The 20915-nt window shown below is 41.9% G+C and overlaps 1 protein-coding gene across 2 annotated transcripts in view; it reads left to right on the forward strand.

The window, feature by feature from the left end:
- The window catches only part of PAK4 (p21 (RAC1) activated kinase 4), a 158590-nt gene that overhangs the window by 75800 nt on the left and 61875 nt on the right, over positions 1-20915 (forward strand). For both annotated transcript variants that reach the window (XM_082264606.1, XM_082264605.1), the window contains exon 2: positions 15680-15897. In XM_082264606.1, the coding sequence (XP_082120732.1) occupies positions 15694-15897 (204 nt within the window). In that variant the 5' untranslated portion in view covers positions 15680-15693. The remainder of the gene's footprint in view (positions 1-15679; positions 15898-20915) is intronic.

Here is a 20915-nt window from a genome sequence, read left to right on the forward strand (position 1 = left end):
ATGGTAGTTTATTGAAACAATCGATTTTTCTGATCAATTGAAATTACAAGACGACAGCTGCAAAGGATGTCGGGACTTGTAGTTTCCTATTCACTGAGAATTTTTATTGAATGACATGACCGGGTTGGTGGAGCCCCGCACAGCCACATTTTTTCAAATAATGACAGCGGGTGCTCAAAAAGAGATGCCTGCCCCCTGTTATTGGGGGGGGGGGGGGGGGGGATAATGGCTGCAGCTGCTGGAAATATGTAACATGTTCAAAAAGGTGAACTTATCCTTTTTAAAGCTTTATTATGCAAAGAAGTCATGAACGTGATCCATAAATGCTGCCATCTTCTCTGGGCAAAAGCTTATTTAAAATGGTCTGCTGCAAAGTGGAAAACTGTTTGTGATCTGACAAATTGAAATTTGACATTCTTTTTGGCAACCATGTGCGCAGCATTGTCTGGACTAAATAGGAGAGAGACCTTCCCAGTTTTTATCGGCACGCAGTTCAAAAGCCTACATCTCTGATGGAATGATCAGCTTGCACATCCGGAAAGCCACCATCAATGATGATGAAATACAGTATATCCAGGTTTTAGAGCAGCAAATGCTCCCATCCAGGTGATGTCTTTTGCAGGGAATGCCTTGCATATTTCAGCAGAAAAATGCTAAATCGCATACTGCATCTATGACAACAACATGGCTTTGTAGTAGAAGAGTCCAGGTGCTTAACTGGCCTGCTTGCAGTCCAGACCTTTCACCAATAGAAATTTTTTTTTGCGCATCTTGAAACAAAAATACGATGGGGACCATCCAGGACTGTTTAGCAGTAAGAATCCTAAATCATGCAAAAATGGGACAACATTCCTCTCCCAAAACTCTGGCAAATGGTCTCCTCAGTTCCCAGATGTTTATAGGGTATTGTTAAAAGAAGAGGGGTACAACATGATGGGTAAACAGAGCCCTGTCCCTACTTTTTGAGACATGTTGCTGCCATCAATTTCAAAATTGCCTTATCTTTTTTCTTATACTAGACAGTTCACGTGGTGCCAAAACTGATCCAATGTGTTTCAATCATAAGAGCTTAGTCTATGACCTCACGACTAAACTCCTATCAGGAGTGAAATGCATTGGGGCTGTTTTGGTGCTAGGTTTAACAGTCTGTGCATTGCTTTGTTGTAATAAATTAGAAGTTAGATACAGTGATACTCCCTTCCTTGTTCTGGAGTACCAAAGAGAAGAATGACTGAAGACTGAGGTCATTTTGTGCCACCGCTGCCTAGGCTCTTTTTATGTTTACATCTCCCTGCTGGTCCTGAATGAGTCATTCAATAGGCAGCAGCAGAGATGCAGAATGACCTCAGCTTTCAGTCCATTCTAAATGACTAAAGGCTGAGGTCATTCCGTGTCTGTTCTGCTGCCTAGTGAATGACTCATTCAGGGCCAGGGGAGCTAAAAACCTAAACGATGTGGTGTACATAGAATGCCTCCAGGTTGCCATATTGCATTACTTCTTCTTTTTTTATTTATTTTTTATTTTACTTGCATTGAAGTGCTTCAAATCATAGAGGAAGTAAAATCTGCAAATGGTTTTTTTTCTACCTGCAAAGTAAATGCATAATGTGCTAGTATGCATCGCATACTAGCACATTATGGGACACTTGCATGCAAAGGGAGGCCAAATGTAGAAGAAATGGCTGCACTCCAGGTGTGATCAAAATCAAGCTTTATTAGCTGAACATCCCGATGTGACAAATGTGGCAAGGTAACCTTGCCTTGCAACATTTGTCACATTGGGATGTTCAGCTAATAAAGCTTGATTTTGATCACACCTGGAGTGCAGCCATTTCTTCTACATTTGATTATCCACGGAGGCGAGCCGAGGCGTGCATCGGTGTGTCATAAGGCTTCAGGAATCACCTAGAGCACTGAGTTCACTTCCTTTCTGTATGCAAAAGGAGGCCGCATCCATCTTCCCCCATCTTCCTTCCGCGTCCACGTACTTCGGCTGTGCTACTGGCCAGAGCCATGTCACGTCAGTCACGGGATCGGCCTCTGAAGAAACTGCACGGGCAGCCGTTCCTTCAGAGCGCATGAGCCAATAACGTCATCAGCTGCATGCAATGTAAATATCTCTTAAACAGTGTAAGTTTAGGAGATATATAAATTACCTATAGGTACAAACGCTAAGCCCAGGTTTAAACTGAGGCCATTTTGAAATTGTGCGAGTTCAGCTGAATTTGCACGATTTCAAGCCGGCATTTCAGTCCGACTTCAGGGGCAATTTCACAGACATCTGTGCGGGTTCCTGCACTGATGTCTATTGAAATCGCCTCCCCGAAGTCACCAAAAGTAGTACAGAAACTACTTTTGGGAATACGTAGAGCGCCACACCAATTCAGACAGTGAATTTGCCGGCAATTGGCTCCAATGTGAACATGGGCTAACGGTAAGTGTACTACCTCTTTAATATAGAGGGTCATTTTTAATAAGATTAAATTATAAAAAGGCTTGTGTAGCAATTTTATATGCTATATTCATTTTTTTGAGAGTAGAGTTCTCCTTTAGTCATAGCTTTAAGCTAATTAAGGCTGTATAGTCCAAATGCGTTAGAGATTTGTTGGTTGCTTTTGTTTTAACAATAACCTTTTACATATTGAGCGGAGTCATGTCCCAGCTTCCACCATGAATTGTCAATACCTGATTTTTCTGCTCATTTGCATACTAATAACATGAAAACTGTACAACGTGTACAGCTATAGATTTTTAAAGCATGGTTATACAAATGTTTATTGCATTTTTTGCTGAATCTGGAGTTCTTCTTTTAACTCTTTAAGGATTTAGACGTTTTCTGGCTCTGAAGCTGCTGAGAAGCTGCGAGAGCCTGCAGAAGTAGGACAGGATTTTATCTCTCAGTATCTTTGTGGCCAGAAAAGAAATTGGAATTTTTTTTTTTTTTTTTTTAACAGTTTTATGCTCTTTTTAGGTTTAAATTGTCCTCTTTCTGCAAGTCGGTTCAGAAGAGTGCTTCTTATGCTTTGAAAAGGTCCAAAATGCAGTGGATTACAGGCACGTTGAAAGCCGCCTTTGCATACAAGCCTTTAGCTTGCTCATGACAAGACATAGTGCACCAGGGCTGACTGTAAGCCTGTACTTCTGTGTTCTGCATGCCTGCACTGGCTTCCAGTTAATCAGTTACTAATTGGGAAGTAGAGACCAGTTACAGCTGCTGGGCCCTGTGAGGGGAGTGTGGGAGTACTTGTTCATTCCTTCATACATCACAGCTAACCTATTAACCCTGCAAATATTACACTTGTGTTTATCAGACATTTAGTAACCTAGAAATGCATGGCACTGTACCTTCCCCTTCTGTAATCTTATGTTTGATCACCCAGCGTTCTGTTGCAAGCATGCTCATTACGCTTCCAAGAAGTTTGACATTACCAAGCTTTCTGATTTAATACAGTGGCTCTGAGTAACAGCCTAAATTAGACCAGGGATGGCAAACCTTTTCACCTTCCTGGGCCACATTGGAAGAAGAGACATGGTCTTGGGCCGCACATAAAATACACTAACAATAAGAATAGCTGAGGAGCAGTTCCTCCTGCTGCTTTCAGTGGATAGGTGCAACCGCCGGGCCCATTTACTATAATGAAAGACCACCGCTGGCCGCACCTATTCACGGCTCTCTACACTGCTGGACAAGTGCATCCAGCAATGATCACCACAGGTAATGGTTAGCTGTGGATGTAGTCTATGAATGTGCTGTATGGGAAAGTAGGGGGGTTGTGGGCTTGATGGCTCTGAGGGGGAGCAAAGCCTACCCCAGCACCCCCCTAGATCCAGCCATGCAGCATTTACTTACCTGGTGCCCCTACATTCCATGCTCCCGGTGCAATTTACAAAAACGGCAGCCCCGGCATCCCTCCTGCATTGCCTGGCTCGTCAGTGTTGGCTACCACGGCTGCTTGCATGGCATCCCCGGGTCCCTCCAGACAGGCGCGGGCCGCATGCTAAACACTCTGGGACCGCATGTGGCCAGCGAGTCGGACAGACCTGAATTAGACCTTGCACTTTAAATATCCAACCCCCTATCAGCCCCCTACCCCCAATGCAAATTTGCTAACTTAAACCATTAAAAAAATTGACAAAAATGAAGTACGATATGTTTTTGGCCTGGTCATCTAGATGCCTATGGCTGCTTCCTAGGAGAGCGGAGGATCCAAAATGTTGCAAGAACTCAATATTGTAGGGTACATGTAAGCACTAATGCCTTTTTGTGTGTTTAGTGGTTTTGTATAGGGGGCTGAGGGGCTAATAGACCAGAATTAAATTTATTTAGGCCGCTTAAATGTTTTATTCGAGCCATCATCTGATGTTCTCCAGCAAACACTGCAACTATGCTAAAGTCACAAAGTTCGTTCAGCGTACAGATTTCTGTAATACACTACAGTTAAACATCACATGTGGGATGTCTTCTTTGTTCTGCGCTGTGTAACTGCCTCTGTCCTTGCTCGATGTATCACCAAATGTGGTTGCTAGTTCGGAGAAGCTCACTAGCACTGACTCCAACCTACATCAGGCTTTTACTGCATGCAATGACCCTACTGTGGGCATGTTTAGAGATTGGTTTGGTTTGTTTGGGGATTTCTGTGCATAATAGAGACCACCAAAATGTGTTCCCAGATCCACAGATTACTGACAGAAGTGAGAAGGTGAATGGCGCTAAGTCTAGGTTAAATACTGAAGCTTCAAAAATGAAGGCTGTGTTCCATGGGGAGGGTACACCGTGCAGGCATAAGGTATACAGATCTGTCCACCTCTGCTTTTGAAACATATGCTCTGAGTTCTTGCTCAAGTTGGTTGCAGCAAAGTAAATTGAATGTACAGTTGTGCTCATAAGTTTACATACCCTGGCAGAATTTATGATTTCTTGGCCAATTTTCAGCGAATATAGATAACACAAAAACTTTTCTTTCACTCATGGTTAATGTTTGGCTTAAACCATTTATTCTCAATCAACTGTGTTTAATCTTTAAATCATAATGACAACAGAAACTTCCCAGATGACCCTGATCAAAAGTTTACATACCCTGTGGATTTTGGCCTGATAACATGCACACATGGCTTTTAAAGGTAACCATACTCACCTGTGATCTGTTTGCTTGTAATTAGTGTGTGTGTGTGTGTGTGTGTGTGTGTGTGTGTGTGTGTGTGTGTGTGTGTGTGTATAAAAAGGTCAATGAGTTTCTGGACTCCTGACAGACCCTTGCATCTTTCATGCAGTGCTGCACTGACGTTTCTGGATTCTGAGTCACGGGGAAAGCAAAAGAATTGTCAAAATATCTGCGGGAAAAAGGTAGTTGAACTGTATAAAACAGGAAAGGGATATAAAAAGATATCCAAGGAATTGAGAATGCCAATCAGCAGTGTTCAAACTCTAATCAAGAAGTGGAAAATGAGGGGCTCTGTTTAAACCAAACCACGGTCAGGTAGACCAACTAAAATTTCAGCCACAACTGCCAGGACAATTGTTTGGGATGCAAAGAAAAACCCACAAATCACTTCAGGGGAAATACAGGACTCTCTGAAAACCATGTGGTGTGGCTGTTTCAAGATGCACAATAAGGAGGTACTTGAAAAAAGATGGGCTGCATGGTCGAGTCACCAGCAGAAAGCCATTACTATGCAAATGCCACCAAGTATCCCGCTTACAATACGCCAAACAGCACAGAGACAAGCCTCAAACCTTCTGGCACAAAGTCATTTGGAGTGATGAGACCAAAATTGAGCTTTTTGGCCACAACGATAAATGCTACATTTGGAGAGGAGTCAACATGGCCTATGATGAAAGGTACACCATTCCTACTGTGAAACACGGAGGTGGGTCGCTGATGTTTTGAGGATGTGTGAGCTTCAAAGGCACAGGAAATTTGGTCAGAATTGATGGCAAGATGAATGCAGTATGTTATAAAAAAAAAAAACTGGAGGAAAATTTGCATTTCTCAGCCTGGAAGCTGCGTATGGGACGTACTTGGACATTCCAACATGACAATGATCCTAAACACAAGGCCAAGTCGACCTGTCATTGGCTACAGCAGAATAAATTGAAGGTTCTGGAGTGGCCATCTCAGTCTCCTGACCTCAATATGATTGAGCTAATCTGGGGAGATCTCACACGTGCAGTTCATGCAAGACAGACCAAGAGTTTACAGGAACTGGAGGCTTTTTGCCAGGAAGAATGGGCAGCTTTACCATCTGAGAAGATAAAGAGCCTCATCCACAAATAGCACAAAAGACTTTAAGCTGTCATTGATGTTAAAGGGGGTAATACACGGTATTAAGAACTGGGGTATGTAAACTTTTGATCAGGGTCATTTGTGTGGTTTCTGTTGTCATTATGATTTGAAAAGATGAAACAGTTGATTGATAATAAATGGCTTCAGCCAAACACTAACCATGAAAAAAAAAAAAAAAAAAATGGCCAAGAAATCATAAATTCTGCCAGGGTATGTAAACTTATGAGCACGACTGTATACAGACCTGTCCACCTCTGCTTTGAGACATATGCTTAGATATTGGTGTGTTTGGGGATTCCTGTGCATAATAAAGAGATAAAATGTGTTCCCAGATCCACAGATTACTGACATAATTGAGAAGGTGAATGGCGCGAAGTCTAGGTTAAAAACTGAAGCTCCAAAAATGAAGGCTGTGTTCCATGGGGAGGGTACACCGTGCAGGCATAAGGTATACAGATCTGTCCACCTCTGCTTTTGAGACACATGCTCTGAGTTCTTGCTAAAGTGGGTTGCAGCAAAGTAAATTGAATGTCTTATGTGAAAAATAAATCTTCACACGTACCCAACCCCCTTGTCTTACTAAATGCATACAGCTAGGAAAAATAAAAATCACAGGATTCTACAGACTTTGTCCCATTCACACCACGTGTTGGGCTTGGCTGGCCAGTGTTGCACAGCACAATTCCAACACATAGACAAGGCAATCTGCCTTATGTTGTATTATTTTAGGTCACTGAAAAAAGTAGGACAGGAATGCATTTATATCCAGTGCGTTGCACACTATACCACAACGTGCTGCGGTTTATAAAGTTGCATCCAGATTCAATCACTCGCATGATCTACATTAATGCTTACATGCGAGTGATGGCAATAATCTGCAGGAGCTTTGCTTTCAATGGGGCTTCTTCCTGCATCTAATCACGGGAACTCCCACTGGGGTTCTCGCATCTAATCGCACCCTTACAGTTTGGTTCTATAAGTTGTAATAGAAAATTCTGTATATTGTAATTACACATGTGAATCTTTTACATGTGATAGCGAATATGTCAGTATGACTGTAAGTGTAAGGATGAAGCTCTACCTCTTCAAAAACAAAATAAATTGCAATTCCAAATCCTAAATAGTGATGGTGGTGCCCCCAATTGGCAATTGGTAATATGCACACTGCGTATCAAATGACTTGTATACTAAAACAGTGGTGGTGAAAATCTCCTATTAACTCAATCCATAGTGTCAGTGATATTATAGTGACTTATTACAGCAATAGACTAATATACAACATACCTAAAAATCATCATATTATATAGTGAAGGTGACCACTTTCCAGTGGTCCATGAGAAGCAACAAGTATGCAATATATCCCTATTCAGTGCTGGTGCCCATCTAGCCTAGGAACATAGGAAAGCCCTCTCCTCTTCAGGCAATGTCTGATTACTGTCTGTGCTTGCCCAGCTCCTCTACCCTTCCCAGTTGGGGATGGAGCCGATGGTATTAATATAACGTGTCACTTGAGTGACTGCTCTGAGTTTGTTGGGGTGGTGCCCAGCTGTAGTCTCAGGGCTTTAACCACTTTACCACCGGAGGATTTTGCTGTCTTCCGTCCAGGCCACTTTTTGCGATTCGGCGCTGTGCGACTTCAACTGACAATTGTGCGGTCGTGCGACGCCGTACCCAAACGAAATTTACGTCCTTTTTTTCCCACAAACAGAGCTTTCTTTTGGTGGTATTTGATCGCCTGTGCGATTTTTACTTTTTGCGCTATAAACAAAAAAAGAGCGTTTATTTTGAAAAAATAACAATATTTTTAACATTTTTTTATATGAAATTCCCCCCAAAAAAGATGTAAAAACCAATTTTTTAAAAAATTTTTGGCCAATTTGTTTTATGCTACATATGTTTGGTAAAAAAAATCGCAATAAGCGTATTTTGATTGGTTTGCGCAAAAGTTATTGCGTTTACTAACAAAGGGAAAGATTTCTGTCATTTTTGGTGTTTTTTTTTTAACGCGTAATGGCGGCGATCTGCGATTTTTTTTGCGGGACTGCGACATTGCGGCGGACAGATCGGACCCTTGACTGACATTTTTGACACTTTTGGGGGTACCAGTGACATTACTGCAGTAATCAGTGCTATATATATGCACTGTTACTGTAAAAATGACACTGGCAGGGAAGGGGTTAATTTTATTGGAGAGGGAGGGGTTAATGTATGCCTGGTGCTTACTGACGTGTAGGGGGGAGGTGACTGTGTGAGTCATGAACAGATCGGATGTCCAGCTATGCTGAACAGTCCGATCTGTCACTCCCTGTCACTATGGAGATCCGCCCGCTGTGTTTACACACAGCGGGCGGATCTCCAGACTCGATCCCCGACGATCGGGTAAGAGCAGCGGCGATCGCCGCTGCTCCTCCCCTGGCCCGACTCCCGCTGTGAATGAAAACAGCGGGAGCGAGCCTCCGGCGGCGCGCAATCGCCGCCCAAAAGGGGGAGTGTCTGACGACGTTAATACTACGTCGCTGGACGATAACGAACCACTCTGCCGCAGTAGTATTACTGTGAGCGGTTCTAAAGTGGTTAAACAACACGCCTAAAATACGATCAATGCACATTTTAGTCTTATAGGAAGATTTTTGCTGAAATGAATAGTCTGGGGACAGCGTCTGTTTAAAACGAACACGGGTTCACTTTAAGGACAGAACAGAAGTTTCACTTTGCCAAGTTTCAGTGAATCAGTGGCACACTTCCGCTAATCAGTACAGCCTCAGAAAGTACCTTTGCTGTCGGTGACGGCCGGAGGAGCTGTGTTTACAAAATGTTCAAAAGAGAGTTTTGCCTTCAATTTCTTGTCTATTCACCTTCCAGCTGAATTACTAAATATTTTACAGGGAACTGACAGCAACAACTTGGATTATATAAGAAAATGTTTTTGATCCTGGCCATGATTCTAAAAGTCACCCATGTAGAGATTTGGGGGCTAAACATGAGATTAACATTATTTGTAACAGGATATACTTTTTTTGTTCCTCTTCTTTTTTTGGTAATAAAAAATCCAAAAGTGTGCAGACCTTACACAGTAGTAAGGTTTTTAAACAATTAACACTCATTGAGCTAATGGTTTACATCAACTATTAAATAAATAATGGGATCGGGTTCCCAGTAGAGAACCCTAACATGCATAAGAAGTTGGTGGGTAATTTACTAAGGGAATAGAGGCTGTTCACCCACGTAGCAAAGTGAATCTGACGGGCCAATTTAAAACTGAGAGCCAATGCCACTGTCCTTTCTCATCAGCACACCACGATATTACCCCACACCGCAGTCTGCATTTCATGTCCTATTCATTAAATACATGTGACTTTGTAGAACTTGTGCTTTACCATTGAGGTAAATAATGCTCATGTTAAAGCACAGGATTGGGGGATATTTACTAAAACTGGTGCAGATTTGCATATGAACCTATCCGCTTCTAACTTCATCTTGTTCAAATAAGTTTTGACAATAAAACCTAGAATCTGATTGGTTACTGTGCACAGCTGCACCAGATTCTGTATGCATTTTTTTAATAAATCTCCCCTATTGTGTTTGTTAGGTCTCATGACACAGGTGTGTGATGTCATATAACGTAAATTGCGGACATATTTCTGCGCCTGAGATATACATTTGCCACATACAGATGGCCATAATAATGACCTTAGCCCTTTGTGCTGCTACAAGGACCCTATGCCCCTGGACACCGGCTATCTGCGTCCAGGTATGCACGCCCTTACACTTGTGGGACTTTACACAAGTAGCAGCGCAAACCCATGTACAACTGCATACAGCCATACATTATGATCAGCTTACATTACTCACAATTTACATTATATGGCCTTCTGTGTTGCTTTTAACTTTGAAAATGTAACCATGTGTTAAAGTAAAAAGACAAGATTTTTTCAAGCTGAACACAGCTTCACCTTACAGTAAACCCCCGCTCCATCGCGGTTCAGTTTTTGCGGTCCCGGTATATTGCGTTTTTTTTTGTAATGTTATTTTACTATATAAATCATTAAAAATGAAAAATGTTTGTGTTTTCCATAGCTCTTGCTATGTCTCTTAGTATCTTTTATGTGTTTAAATGAGTTTCTATTGTTTTAAAAGTGTGTTTAAAGACCTTAAAATGCTTTTACACGTACAGTGACAGTAAAAAAATCATGCCTACAATGCATTTTAATAGGGTTTTTCTATTTCGCGGAATTTCACTTTTCGTGGTTGGGTCCGGAATGTAACCCCCGCAATGGAGGGGGGTTTACTGTATTCACTAAAGCCTGGTACACACAGGGCAAAAACCATCCACTTCAGTAGAAACTGACTGGCTTTCAGTCCATGTGAAATTCTGTCCGTTCAACGGAATCTGGTGTAACAACTGGTTTCTGTCAATTGGCATGCTGGAAAACCAGAATTTGATCATCTATCTATGAATGGAGGAGGTGGACCTCTCATTCATCCGTCCATCCTCGATTTATAGATTTAGGTTTGCCTTGTGGAAGCTGTAGTACAGCTTTTATGAATGGAGGTGTAACGGAACCGTGACCCACACTGTACTTGTGGGCTTCCATCAGTATTGGCTTCTTTCAGTCTTGAACCTAGATATCCGATTTTCCAACCGCCCCCATACAAAGCTAGCCGACAACTTAGCTTGTTCTGGAACCTTCTGCTTTATTGAACAACGCACACAGTTTCTATACAGCATGGACATCCCCTCCTGATCAGATTACCCCACACAGGTCAGGGGTTGCCTGATTACATTATCATGTGCAGATGAAATTGTATACAGAAATCGTATTAACCTGAACTAATTATCTAGCCATCTGGACCGAAACAATATGTGAATTCATTAACAATTAACAATGGAACTGACAGGCTTAACAGAATACACATCCCACCTCAATACACATCCCACCTCAATACACAAACAATAGGGAGAGCCTGTCTCTGACATTGAAGTTCAATACACATTATCAGAAGTGTAAACACAGAACCCATTTGAAGCAATTCAAACCATTAAAGTAAACCCTCCTCTGACACTTTTACCTATAGGTAAGCCTATATTAAGGCTTACCTATAGGTACTGTAAATATCTCCTAAACATGTACCGTTTAGGAGATATTTACCTTACATGCAGCCAGTGACGTCACTGGCGCATGCGCTCTGAAGGAACGGCCACTGGTGCCGTTTCTTCAGAGCCCCGTGCCGTGACCGTCTGCTCCTGCCGGAGAGGTTAGCGGGCGGCACGGCGGGGGATCGTTCTTAGGTAAGTATTTCATAATGTGCGATGCATACTAGCTCATTATGGGTTTCTCTTTCAGGTTGCAGCAAAAAAAAAAAAAGTTTTGAGGGTTTACAACCTCTTTAAGTATCGGACTTTCACTCCCGTCACAGGAGGGGGGGGTTGGAAAGGCATGCATAGTCAGCACTCTTGATGCGTGCCTGCAGAGGTTCAACGGCTCTATTAACCCCTGCCGTACTGTAAGAATATGGCTGTGCAGCATGTTAGAGGGGCAGAGGATTTAAAATATGACAGCTGGCACCAAAACGGGGGACTTTTTGGATTACAATGTGGTATATGCAAGTACCGTCTCTTTGTAATCATTTAGGGAAAAAAAAAAGTTTTACCTAATTGTAGTCTTTACATGGTCTAGCGTAACTCCATGGTTTTTACTGCACTACGCTTAAAAGGCATGGCAATGCACATTTTTTCTTTTGTTCTGAATGGTGCTGTTTATTTCTATGATGCCTTGAATATCCATATTGTGGAAATTGCTGCTTCAAGTTTCTTCGCTGGCTAGTCATGTGAGCAGATGAATAAACAGAGCTGCTATTTGGTTATCTCATCCTGTGTATCAGGCTCTTATTTTCCCCCTACAGCTAAAAATGACATATACCTATATAGCCAATGTCCTGGATTTTGATCAAATGATCGACCTCCATGAGAGCAAAGAGGAAAACATTGGAAGTTTTAGTTGGCTATATGTCTGTTTTGCGATTCACACATACATGCTTAAAACCTGCATCATAAAGGGTCCTTTGAAATGCAGTGGACTTTTATTAGCATGTCTGTCTGATTAACATACTTGCAAACAGTGGTTTTATTTCACTAAAACTGAGAGTGCATAATCTGTCTTCAGCTCTGCGTTGAAGCCAATCGGGTTCCAGGTTTTAGCCCCGGTTCACATCAGTGCGATGACAGACATCGCATGTGATTCGGAGCGCATTGCTCTGAAAATCACATGTGGTGTCTGTGCGATTGGCTGAATTTGCATCAGATTCGGACACAACACGGACAGGACCCTTTTTTGGGTCCGCAGTGAAATTGGATCGCAAGGTGGTTCACACCTATGCAATCTGATTCATGTCTGAACTGACAGTTCGCACTGCGATATGCGAACTGATCTGGGGGTGTCGTTAATTTTTGTATTGACACCCCCAGCGATTCGTATATGGCAGTGGGAACTGCCTGCGATTTGAATGCGATGCGGGAACCCGCAGTGGATTCACAGGGTTCCTGCATCGCATATATGTGAAGTGGCATTTATTGTCAAAGCTAAATTGGACAAGTTTAAGTTAGAGGCTGATTGGTTACCATGCACAGCTACACCAGATTTTGCACTCTCCAGTTTTAGTAAATCAACCCGAATGTGTGTTTCTCCATGGCATTCAATGATTTTCTACATGGACACTGTGAGCAAGGAAGAAATTCTTATTGATTTCTGGTTATAACACATCTTTATTTATTTAAAAGGCCTATCAAGCAGGCCCAAGAATCCTCATACATAGTTGTTGTCTACAGTTTTGGCACTGGATGGACCTCGTAAGGTTCCAGTACACACTAGGTGTTGTTACATTGACTACTGCCTGCCCCACTAAAATATATTAACCTAATGCAAGATCAATGGGAATGTGAATGGAGTTTTCTATTTTGCTGGATTTATTTGATGCTGGCACGGATGCGCTATGTTTTTACCACCTTACTATGCTCCAATATTGTTGTAAAACCAGTAAAATGTAAAGCTGCTGGATGAATGACCTGTATCGTTTTTTTTTTTTTTTAATCATCACACATTGATGGAGGTTCCTTTTTGGACAGCATGGGATCCTAGCAAATACCGAGTTGATTGTTTTGTGTTGTGCATGTTCATGAAATACTAGCATGAATGTCTTTGCTGTTACGTGATTAAAGATTGCATGGTAGTAGAATTATGCCTGAGAATCTTGCGCCTTTCCAGTGTACGTGGGCAACCAATAAAATAGTGCAGGCTCTTACTTCTGACCTCCACCTAAAGATGCATGGCTGTTTTGCTCATCCTCTGCCTTCAGTGAGTAATTCGGAACAATTATTCAGATCAGGATTTCTGACTTCACTTACTGTTTATGCATGGATATTTTTGTGGGGTTGTGACTGATAAGTACTGAAGCAAAATGACGGCCAGGTGACTAGAATTTTACTAAAAGGTCAGCAAGAGCATCCAGTTAGGTCTTTTTCTTGCAAATGTCCTTAACCACTTAAGCCCCGGAAGATTTTACCCCCTTCCTGACCAGGGCCTATTTTGCGATTCGGCACTGCGTGGCTTTAACGGACAATTGCGCGGTCGTGCAACGCTGTACCTAAACGAATTTGACATCCTTTTTTTCCCACAAACAGAGCTTTCTTTTGGTGGTATTTGATCACCTGTGCGATTTTTACTTTTTGCGCTATAAACAAAGCAGCATCAATTTTGCAAAAATAACTATTTTTCACTTTTTTTTTTATATGAAATTCCCCCCCAAAAAAAGTAAAAATCAAAATTTTTTAACATTTTGGGCCAATTTTTTTTTTTTTTGTACCATATGTTTGGTAAAAAAAATTGCAAAAAGCATATTTTGATTGGTTTGCGCAAAAGTTATTGCTTTTACTAACAAAGGGAAAGATTTTTGTCATTTTTGTTTTGTTTTTGTTTTTTTAACGCGTAATGGCGGCGTTCTGCGATTTTTTTTTTTTTTTTTTTTTTTTTTTTTTTTGCGGGACTGCGACATTGCGGCAGACGGATCGGAATCTTAACTGACATTTTTGACACTTTTGGGGTTACCAGTGACATTTCTACAGTAATCAGTGCTATACATATGCACTGTTACTGTAAAATTACACTGGCAGTGAAGGGGTTAACTTTTTTTGAGAGGGAGGGGTTATGTGTGTCCCTAGGGGCGTGATTCTAACTGTGATTGGCTGTGGCTTTTTGGTGTAGGAACAGTGATCAACGGTCCTACATAGTAGAACCGTATGATCACCATTCCTACACAGGGGAGAATGACAGGCGGCTTGTTTACATCAGCCGCCTGCCTTTCTCCCTCTCCACCCGACGATCGCGAGTGACCGGCGGACATCGGGTCCGCCGGTTACACACGCGGGGGGGGGGGATCCGTGACCACACGGGAGCGCGCCTCCGGCGGCGCGCGCTCGCTCCCTAGACCCTCACAGGCTAGCGACATAGCCCTACATTACTCTGCCTGTGAGGGGCTGACCGCCGACGTAAATAGTCGTGCGGCGGTCGGCAAGTGGTTAAAGAAACCTGCTGATCCAAACAATAGATTTTTAAAGCTTCAAGGGGGTACCTAGATTTGACAGGTACCCGCACCCACTAGGCAGCTTGAGCGGAAGTTCTCCTCTCCCCTCCCTGCAGTCTTCTGAGACGCGTCACAGGTCCCAGAAGATTGCCTGGCCATTCACAACAAGCAGAGCGACCCGAACCTGGTTGTAAAGTATATCAGTATCACAGCCGGGTGCCCACACTAGAGATACCTGCACCGCCAAGAGGAGAGGCAGAGGAGCGAGGCTTAGGGCAGCCACATCGCTGGACCGTGGCACATGTGAGTGTGTGTTTAAGTCAGCAGCTACACTTTTTTTTGTAGCTGCTGACTTTTAATAAACACAAAAATTAGTATAAGTATCAGTATGCATGACTATGCAGTAATAAGTATCCCATAATCACTTGAACAGCCTTCCGATAGGCATACAGCGCCAAGACTCTATGTTCAGGCTTGTTTACAGGCATTCTGGCTTTTGTTCCCTTCTAAATAATTTTGCCTGCTTAGAGCATTATTAAATGCGGAAATGTTTCCCCACTACTGAGCACACTGAGCTTTCCTGAACTGGCAGCACTGTGGGCACATCTGTCTTCCTCACAGCGCTGCAATGTGCATTTGGGGGTTTATCTAGCAGAGATATTGCAGTATGACAGGAGAAAACTGTAAGCTTGAAGTTTTATTTATCTGATTATTGTACCCTGTAGTGGGGGTTTTCCTATCTATAGTATCGCTGTTTTGCTAATGTTGAGTTTGTACAGTTATGTTTCTGATCTTTCATCTTTTTATTACCCAATCAGGTCACCTAGTCACCATGTTTGCTAAGAAGAAGAAGCGTATCGAGATCTCAGCCCCCTCAAATTTCGAGCATCGTGTACACACTGGTTTCGACGAGCAGGAGCAGAAATTTACTGGACTCCCACGACAATGGCAGAGTCTAATCGAGGAGTCAGCCAAAAGACCCAAGCCCCTAATAGACCCAGCATGCATCACAGCTATCCACCGCGGTCCACAAAAGGTGGGTATATACTAAAGGGTTTCCTTTCAGGGTCTTAGACTGTACCACTGAAAGCATGATTTTTTTTTTTTTTTTTCTAAATTTTCTGTAATTCTAATTGTGTGCTGCTTCTAATATTTAAAATAATTAATTACTGAATTTTTCAAGCCTTACTGAATATTTATTGTGGAGAAATGATGGGGTTCGTGTATGTGCTCAAAGTGAGCCTGTTTTGTTGTTCCATGGACAACGTGTCATTTTTCCCAAGGAGTTTACCAATCTATGTCAGTCTTTCCTTTTACAAAGTTACAACATTAATCTGGTTGAAAAAAGAGACAAATCCATCCAGTTCAACCAACAAAGAAAAAAAGAAAACTTACATACCCATATGGGAAACCTCCATATACACTATCCAATGCCCCTAGTTCATCCAGAGGAAGGCAAAAAAAACCCCAATAAAGTATGATCCAATTTGCTCTAGCGGGAGAAAAAATTCCTTCCTGATCCCCCAAGAGGTAATTGGATATTCCCTGAATTATTATTATTATACAGGATTTATATAGCGCCAACAGTTTGCGCAGCGCTTTAATCAACTTTTACCTATAAATATTAGTATACAGTTATATTATGTGCATTTAGGAAAGAATCCAGGCCTTTCTTAAACCAATCTACTGAGCTGGCCAGAACCAGCTCTTGAGTTTAATCCACATTTTCACTCCTCTTACTGTGAAAAAGCCGTTCAGTATTTGGAAATTAAATCTCTTTTTTTCTAGACGTAAAGAGTGCCCTCTTGTCCTTTGTGATAACCTTAAAGCGGAGTTCCAGCCTGTACTAATAAAAAACTAAAAGTCATCAGCTACAAATACTGTAGCTGCTGACTTTTAATTTAAGGACACTTACCTGTCTAGGGAGCCCGAGATGTCTGCACCCGAAGCCGGACCCGTCCATCGGCTCCCGGTGCAATCACTGGCATCCTTACTAAGGAAAACAGGAAGTGAAGCCTTGTGGCTTCACAGCTTGTTTCCTACTGTGCATGCACGAGTCGTGCTGCACTTTCTAAATGGTCCTGCTGTGTTCTGGGACCTGTGTGTCCTCCCAGAAGGCAAAGGGGGCGGGGGGGGGGGGGGAGGAAGGGCCGCAACTAACTTGGGTCGCCGCAGTGCCCTTACATGGAAGTCGTAGCGGGTACCTGTTTTTGACAGGTATCCTCTCTCCCCGAAAGGTGCTAAATGTGGCACCGGTGGGGGGAGGCACGGAAGCAGATAAGTGGCGCTTACACTTTTGGGTGGAACTCCACTTTACAGTGAATAACTAAACACCAAGTTCAATACATGAACTGCTTATGTATTTATACATGTTGATCATATCTCCCTTCAGTCTCCTCATGTCAAGAGAGAATAAGTTCAGTTCCTCTAATCTTTTCTCATAGCTGATCTCCTCCATTCTTCTTATCAGTTTGGTTGCCCTTCTCTGCACTTTCTTCAGTTCCCTTCTATCCTTTTTGGGAACTGGTGCCCAAAACTGAACTCCTTATTCAAGATGAGGTCTTACTAATGATTTTGTACAGGGGTGTCCATACCAGGTGTCCGTGTATGGAGTTCATACTACGTTTAATACAAGGAAGGATTTTGCTCACTTTGGAGACAATAGCTTTGGCATTACATGCTATTATTAGGCTTCTGATCTACCAGAACACCCAGATCCTTCTTCACCATTGATTCCCCAAGTTGTACTACCCCCCCCCCCAGTATGTATGATGCATGCATAGTCTTAGCCCCCAAGTGCATAACTTTACATTTATCAACATTAAACCTAATTTACCACATAATTGCTCAATTAACCACTTAAGCCCCGGAGGATTTGGCTGCTAAAGGACCAGACCCCTTTTTTCAACTTGGCACTTCGTGACTTTAACTGATAATTGCTCGGTCATGCAATGCTGTACCTAAACGAAATTTACGTCCTTTTTTTCCCACAAACAGAGCTTTCTTTTGGTGGCATTTGATCACCTCTGCGCTTTTTATTTTTTGCGATATTAATAAAAAAAGAGCGAAAATTTTGCAAAAAAATGACATTTTCAACTTTGTCTTTTAAAAAATATCCAATATACTCAATTTATGTCATTTTTTTTGGCCAAAATATATTTAGCTACATGTCTTTGACAAAAAAAAAATCAATGAGCGTATTTTTATTGGTTTGCGCAAAAGTTATAGCGTCTACAAACTATGGTGTAAATACTGAAATTTACGAAGCTTTAATTTCTGACTGCCTATCTCATTTCATGAAGTGCTAAAATGGCGGGGCAGTACAAAACCCCCCCAAACTACCACTTTTTGGAAAGTAGACATCCTAAGGAATGTTCTGAGAGGCATGTTGAGCTCATTGAATATTTTATTTTTTTGTCACAGGTGTTTGAAAAATGACTAAAAAAATTTTTTTTTTTTTTTTTACACAAAGTTGTCATTGAAATGATATATTGCTCACACATGCCATGGGTATATGTGTAATTACACCCCAAAATATATTCTGCTGCTTCTCCTGAGTACAGGGATACCACATATGTGAGACTTTTTGGGAGCGTAGCTGTGTACGGGAGCCGGAAAACAAATCACCACCATCAGAATTTCAAAGGGCGTACATTTTTCATTGCATTTTCTCACTACCTATAACGGTTTAGGAGGCCCTGAAATGTCAAGATGCCACAAAACCCCCCCAAATGACCCCATTTTGGAAAGTAGACACCCCAAGCTGTTTGCTGAGAGGCATGGTGAGTCCATGGAATATTTTATATTTTGCCACAAGTTTCGGGAAAATTACCATTTTTTTTTTTAATTTTTTTTTTTTACACAACGTTGTCACTAAAAGATAAATTTCTCACACATGACATGGGTATATGTGGAATGACACCCCAAAATACATTCTGCCGCTTCTCCTGAGTATGGGGATGCCCCATGTGTGAGACTTTTTGGGAGCCTAGCTGTGTACAGGACCGCGAAAACCAATCAACACTCTCAGGTTTTCTAATGGCGTAAATTGTTCATGTCACCTCTGCACTACCTGTCGCAGTTTCGGAGGCCCTAAAATTCCAAGATAGCACAAAACCCCCCCAAATGACCCCATTTTGGAAAGTAGACACCCCAAGCGATTTGCTGAGAGGCATGGTGAGTCCATGGAATATTTTATATTTTGCCACAAGTTCCGGGAAATATATATATATATATATATATATTTTTTTTTTTTTTTTTTTTTACACAAAGCTGTCAGTAAATGATATATTGCTCACACATGCCATGGGTATATGTGTAATTACACCCCAAAATATATTCTGCTGCTTCTCCTGAGTACAGGGATACCACATATGTGAGACTTTTTGGGAGCGTAGCTGTGTACGGGAGCCGGAAAACAAATCACCACCATCAGAATTTCAAAGGGCGTACATTTTTCATTGCATTTTCTCACTACCTATAACGGTTTAGGAGGCCCTGAAATGTCAAGATGCCACAAAACCCCCCCAAATGACCCCATTTTGGAAAGTAGACACCCCAAGCTGTTTGCTGAGAGGCATGGTGAGTCCATGGAATATTTTATATTTTGCCACAAGTTTCGGGAAAATTACCATTTTTTTTTTTAATTTTTTTTTTTTACACAACGTTGTCACTAAAAGATAAATTTCTCACACATGACATGGGTATATGTGGAATGACACCCCAAAATACATTCTGCCGCTTCTCCTGAGTATGGGGATGCCCCATGTGTGAGACTTTTTGGGAGCCTAGCTGTGTACAGGACCGCGAAAACCAATCAACACTCTCAGGTTTTCTAATGGCGTAAATTGTTCATGTCACCTCTGCACTACCTGTCGCAGTTTCGGAGGCCCTAAAATTCCAAGATAGCACAAAACCCCCCCAAATGACCCCATTTTGGAAAGTAGACACCCCAAGCGATTTGCTGAGAGGCATGGTGAGTCCATGGAATATTTTATATTTTGCCACAAGTTCCGGGAAATATATATATATATATATATATTTTTTTTTTTTTTTTTTTTTACACAAAGCTGTCAGTAAATGATATATTGCTCACACATGCCATGGGTATATGTGTAATTACACCCCAAAATATATTCTGCTGCTTCTCCTGAGTACAGGGATACCACATATGTGAGACTTTTTGGGAGCGTAGCTGTGTACGGGAGCCGGAAAACAAATCACCACCATCAGAATTTCAAAGGGCGTACATTTTTCATTGCATTTTCTCACTACCTATAACGGTTTAGGAGGCCCTGAAATGTCAAGATGCCACAAAACCCCCCCAAATGACCCCATTTTGGAAAGTAGACACCCCAAGCTGTTTGCTGAGAGGCATGGTGAGTCCATGGAATATTTTATATTTTGCCACAAGTTTCGGGAAAATTACCATTTTTTTTTTTAATTTTTTTTTTTTACACAACGTTGTCACTAAAAGATAAATTTCTCACACATGACATGGGTATATGTGGAATGACACCCCAAAATACATTCTGCCGCTTCTCCTGAGTATGGGGATGCCCCATGTGTGAGACTTTTTGGGAGCCTAGCTGTGTACAGGACCGCGAAAACCAATCAACACTCTCAGGTTTTCTAATGGCGTAAATTGTTCATGTCACCTCTGCACTACCTGTCGCAGTTTCGGAGGCCCTAAAATTCCAAGATAGCACAAAACCCCCCCAAATGACCCCATTTTGGAAAGTAGACACCCCAAGCGATTTGCTGAGAGGCATGGTGAGTCCATGGAATATTTTATATTTTGCCACAAGTTCCGGGAAATATATATATATATATATTTTTTTTTTTTTTTTTTTTACACAAAGCTGTCAGTAAATGATATATTGCTCACACATGCCATGGGTATATGTGTAATTACACCCCAAAATATATTCTGCTGCTTCTCCTGAGTACAGGGATACCACATATGTGAGACTTTTTGGGAGCGTAGCTGTGTACGGGAGCCGGAAAACAAATCACCACCATCAGAATTTCAAAGGGCGTACATTTTTCATTGCA

Source organism: Pelophylax lessonae (assembly GCF_965119305.1).
Source record: "Pelophylax lessonae genome assembly, chromosome: 7".
Taxonomy (NCBI): Eukaryota; Metazoa; Chordata; class Amphibia; order Anura; family Ranidae; genus Pelophylax; species Pelophylax lessonae.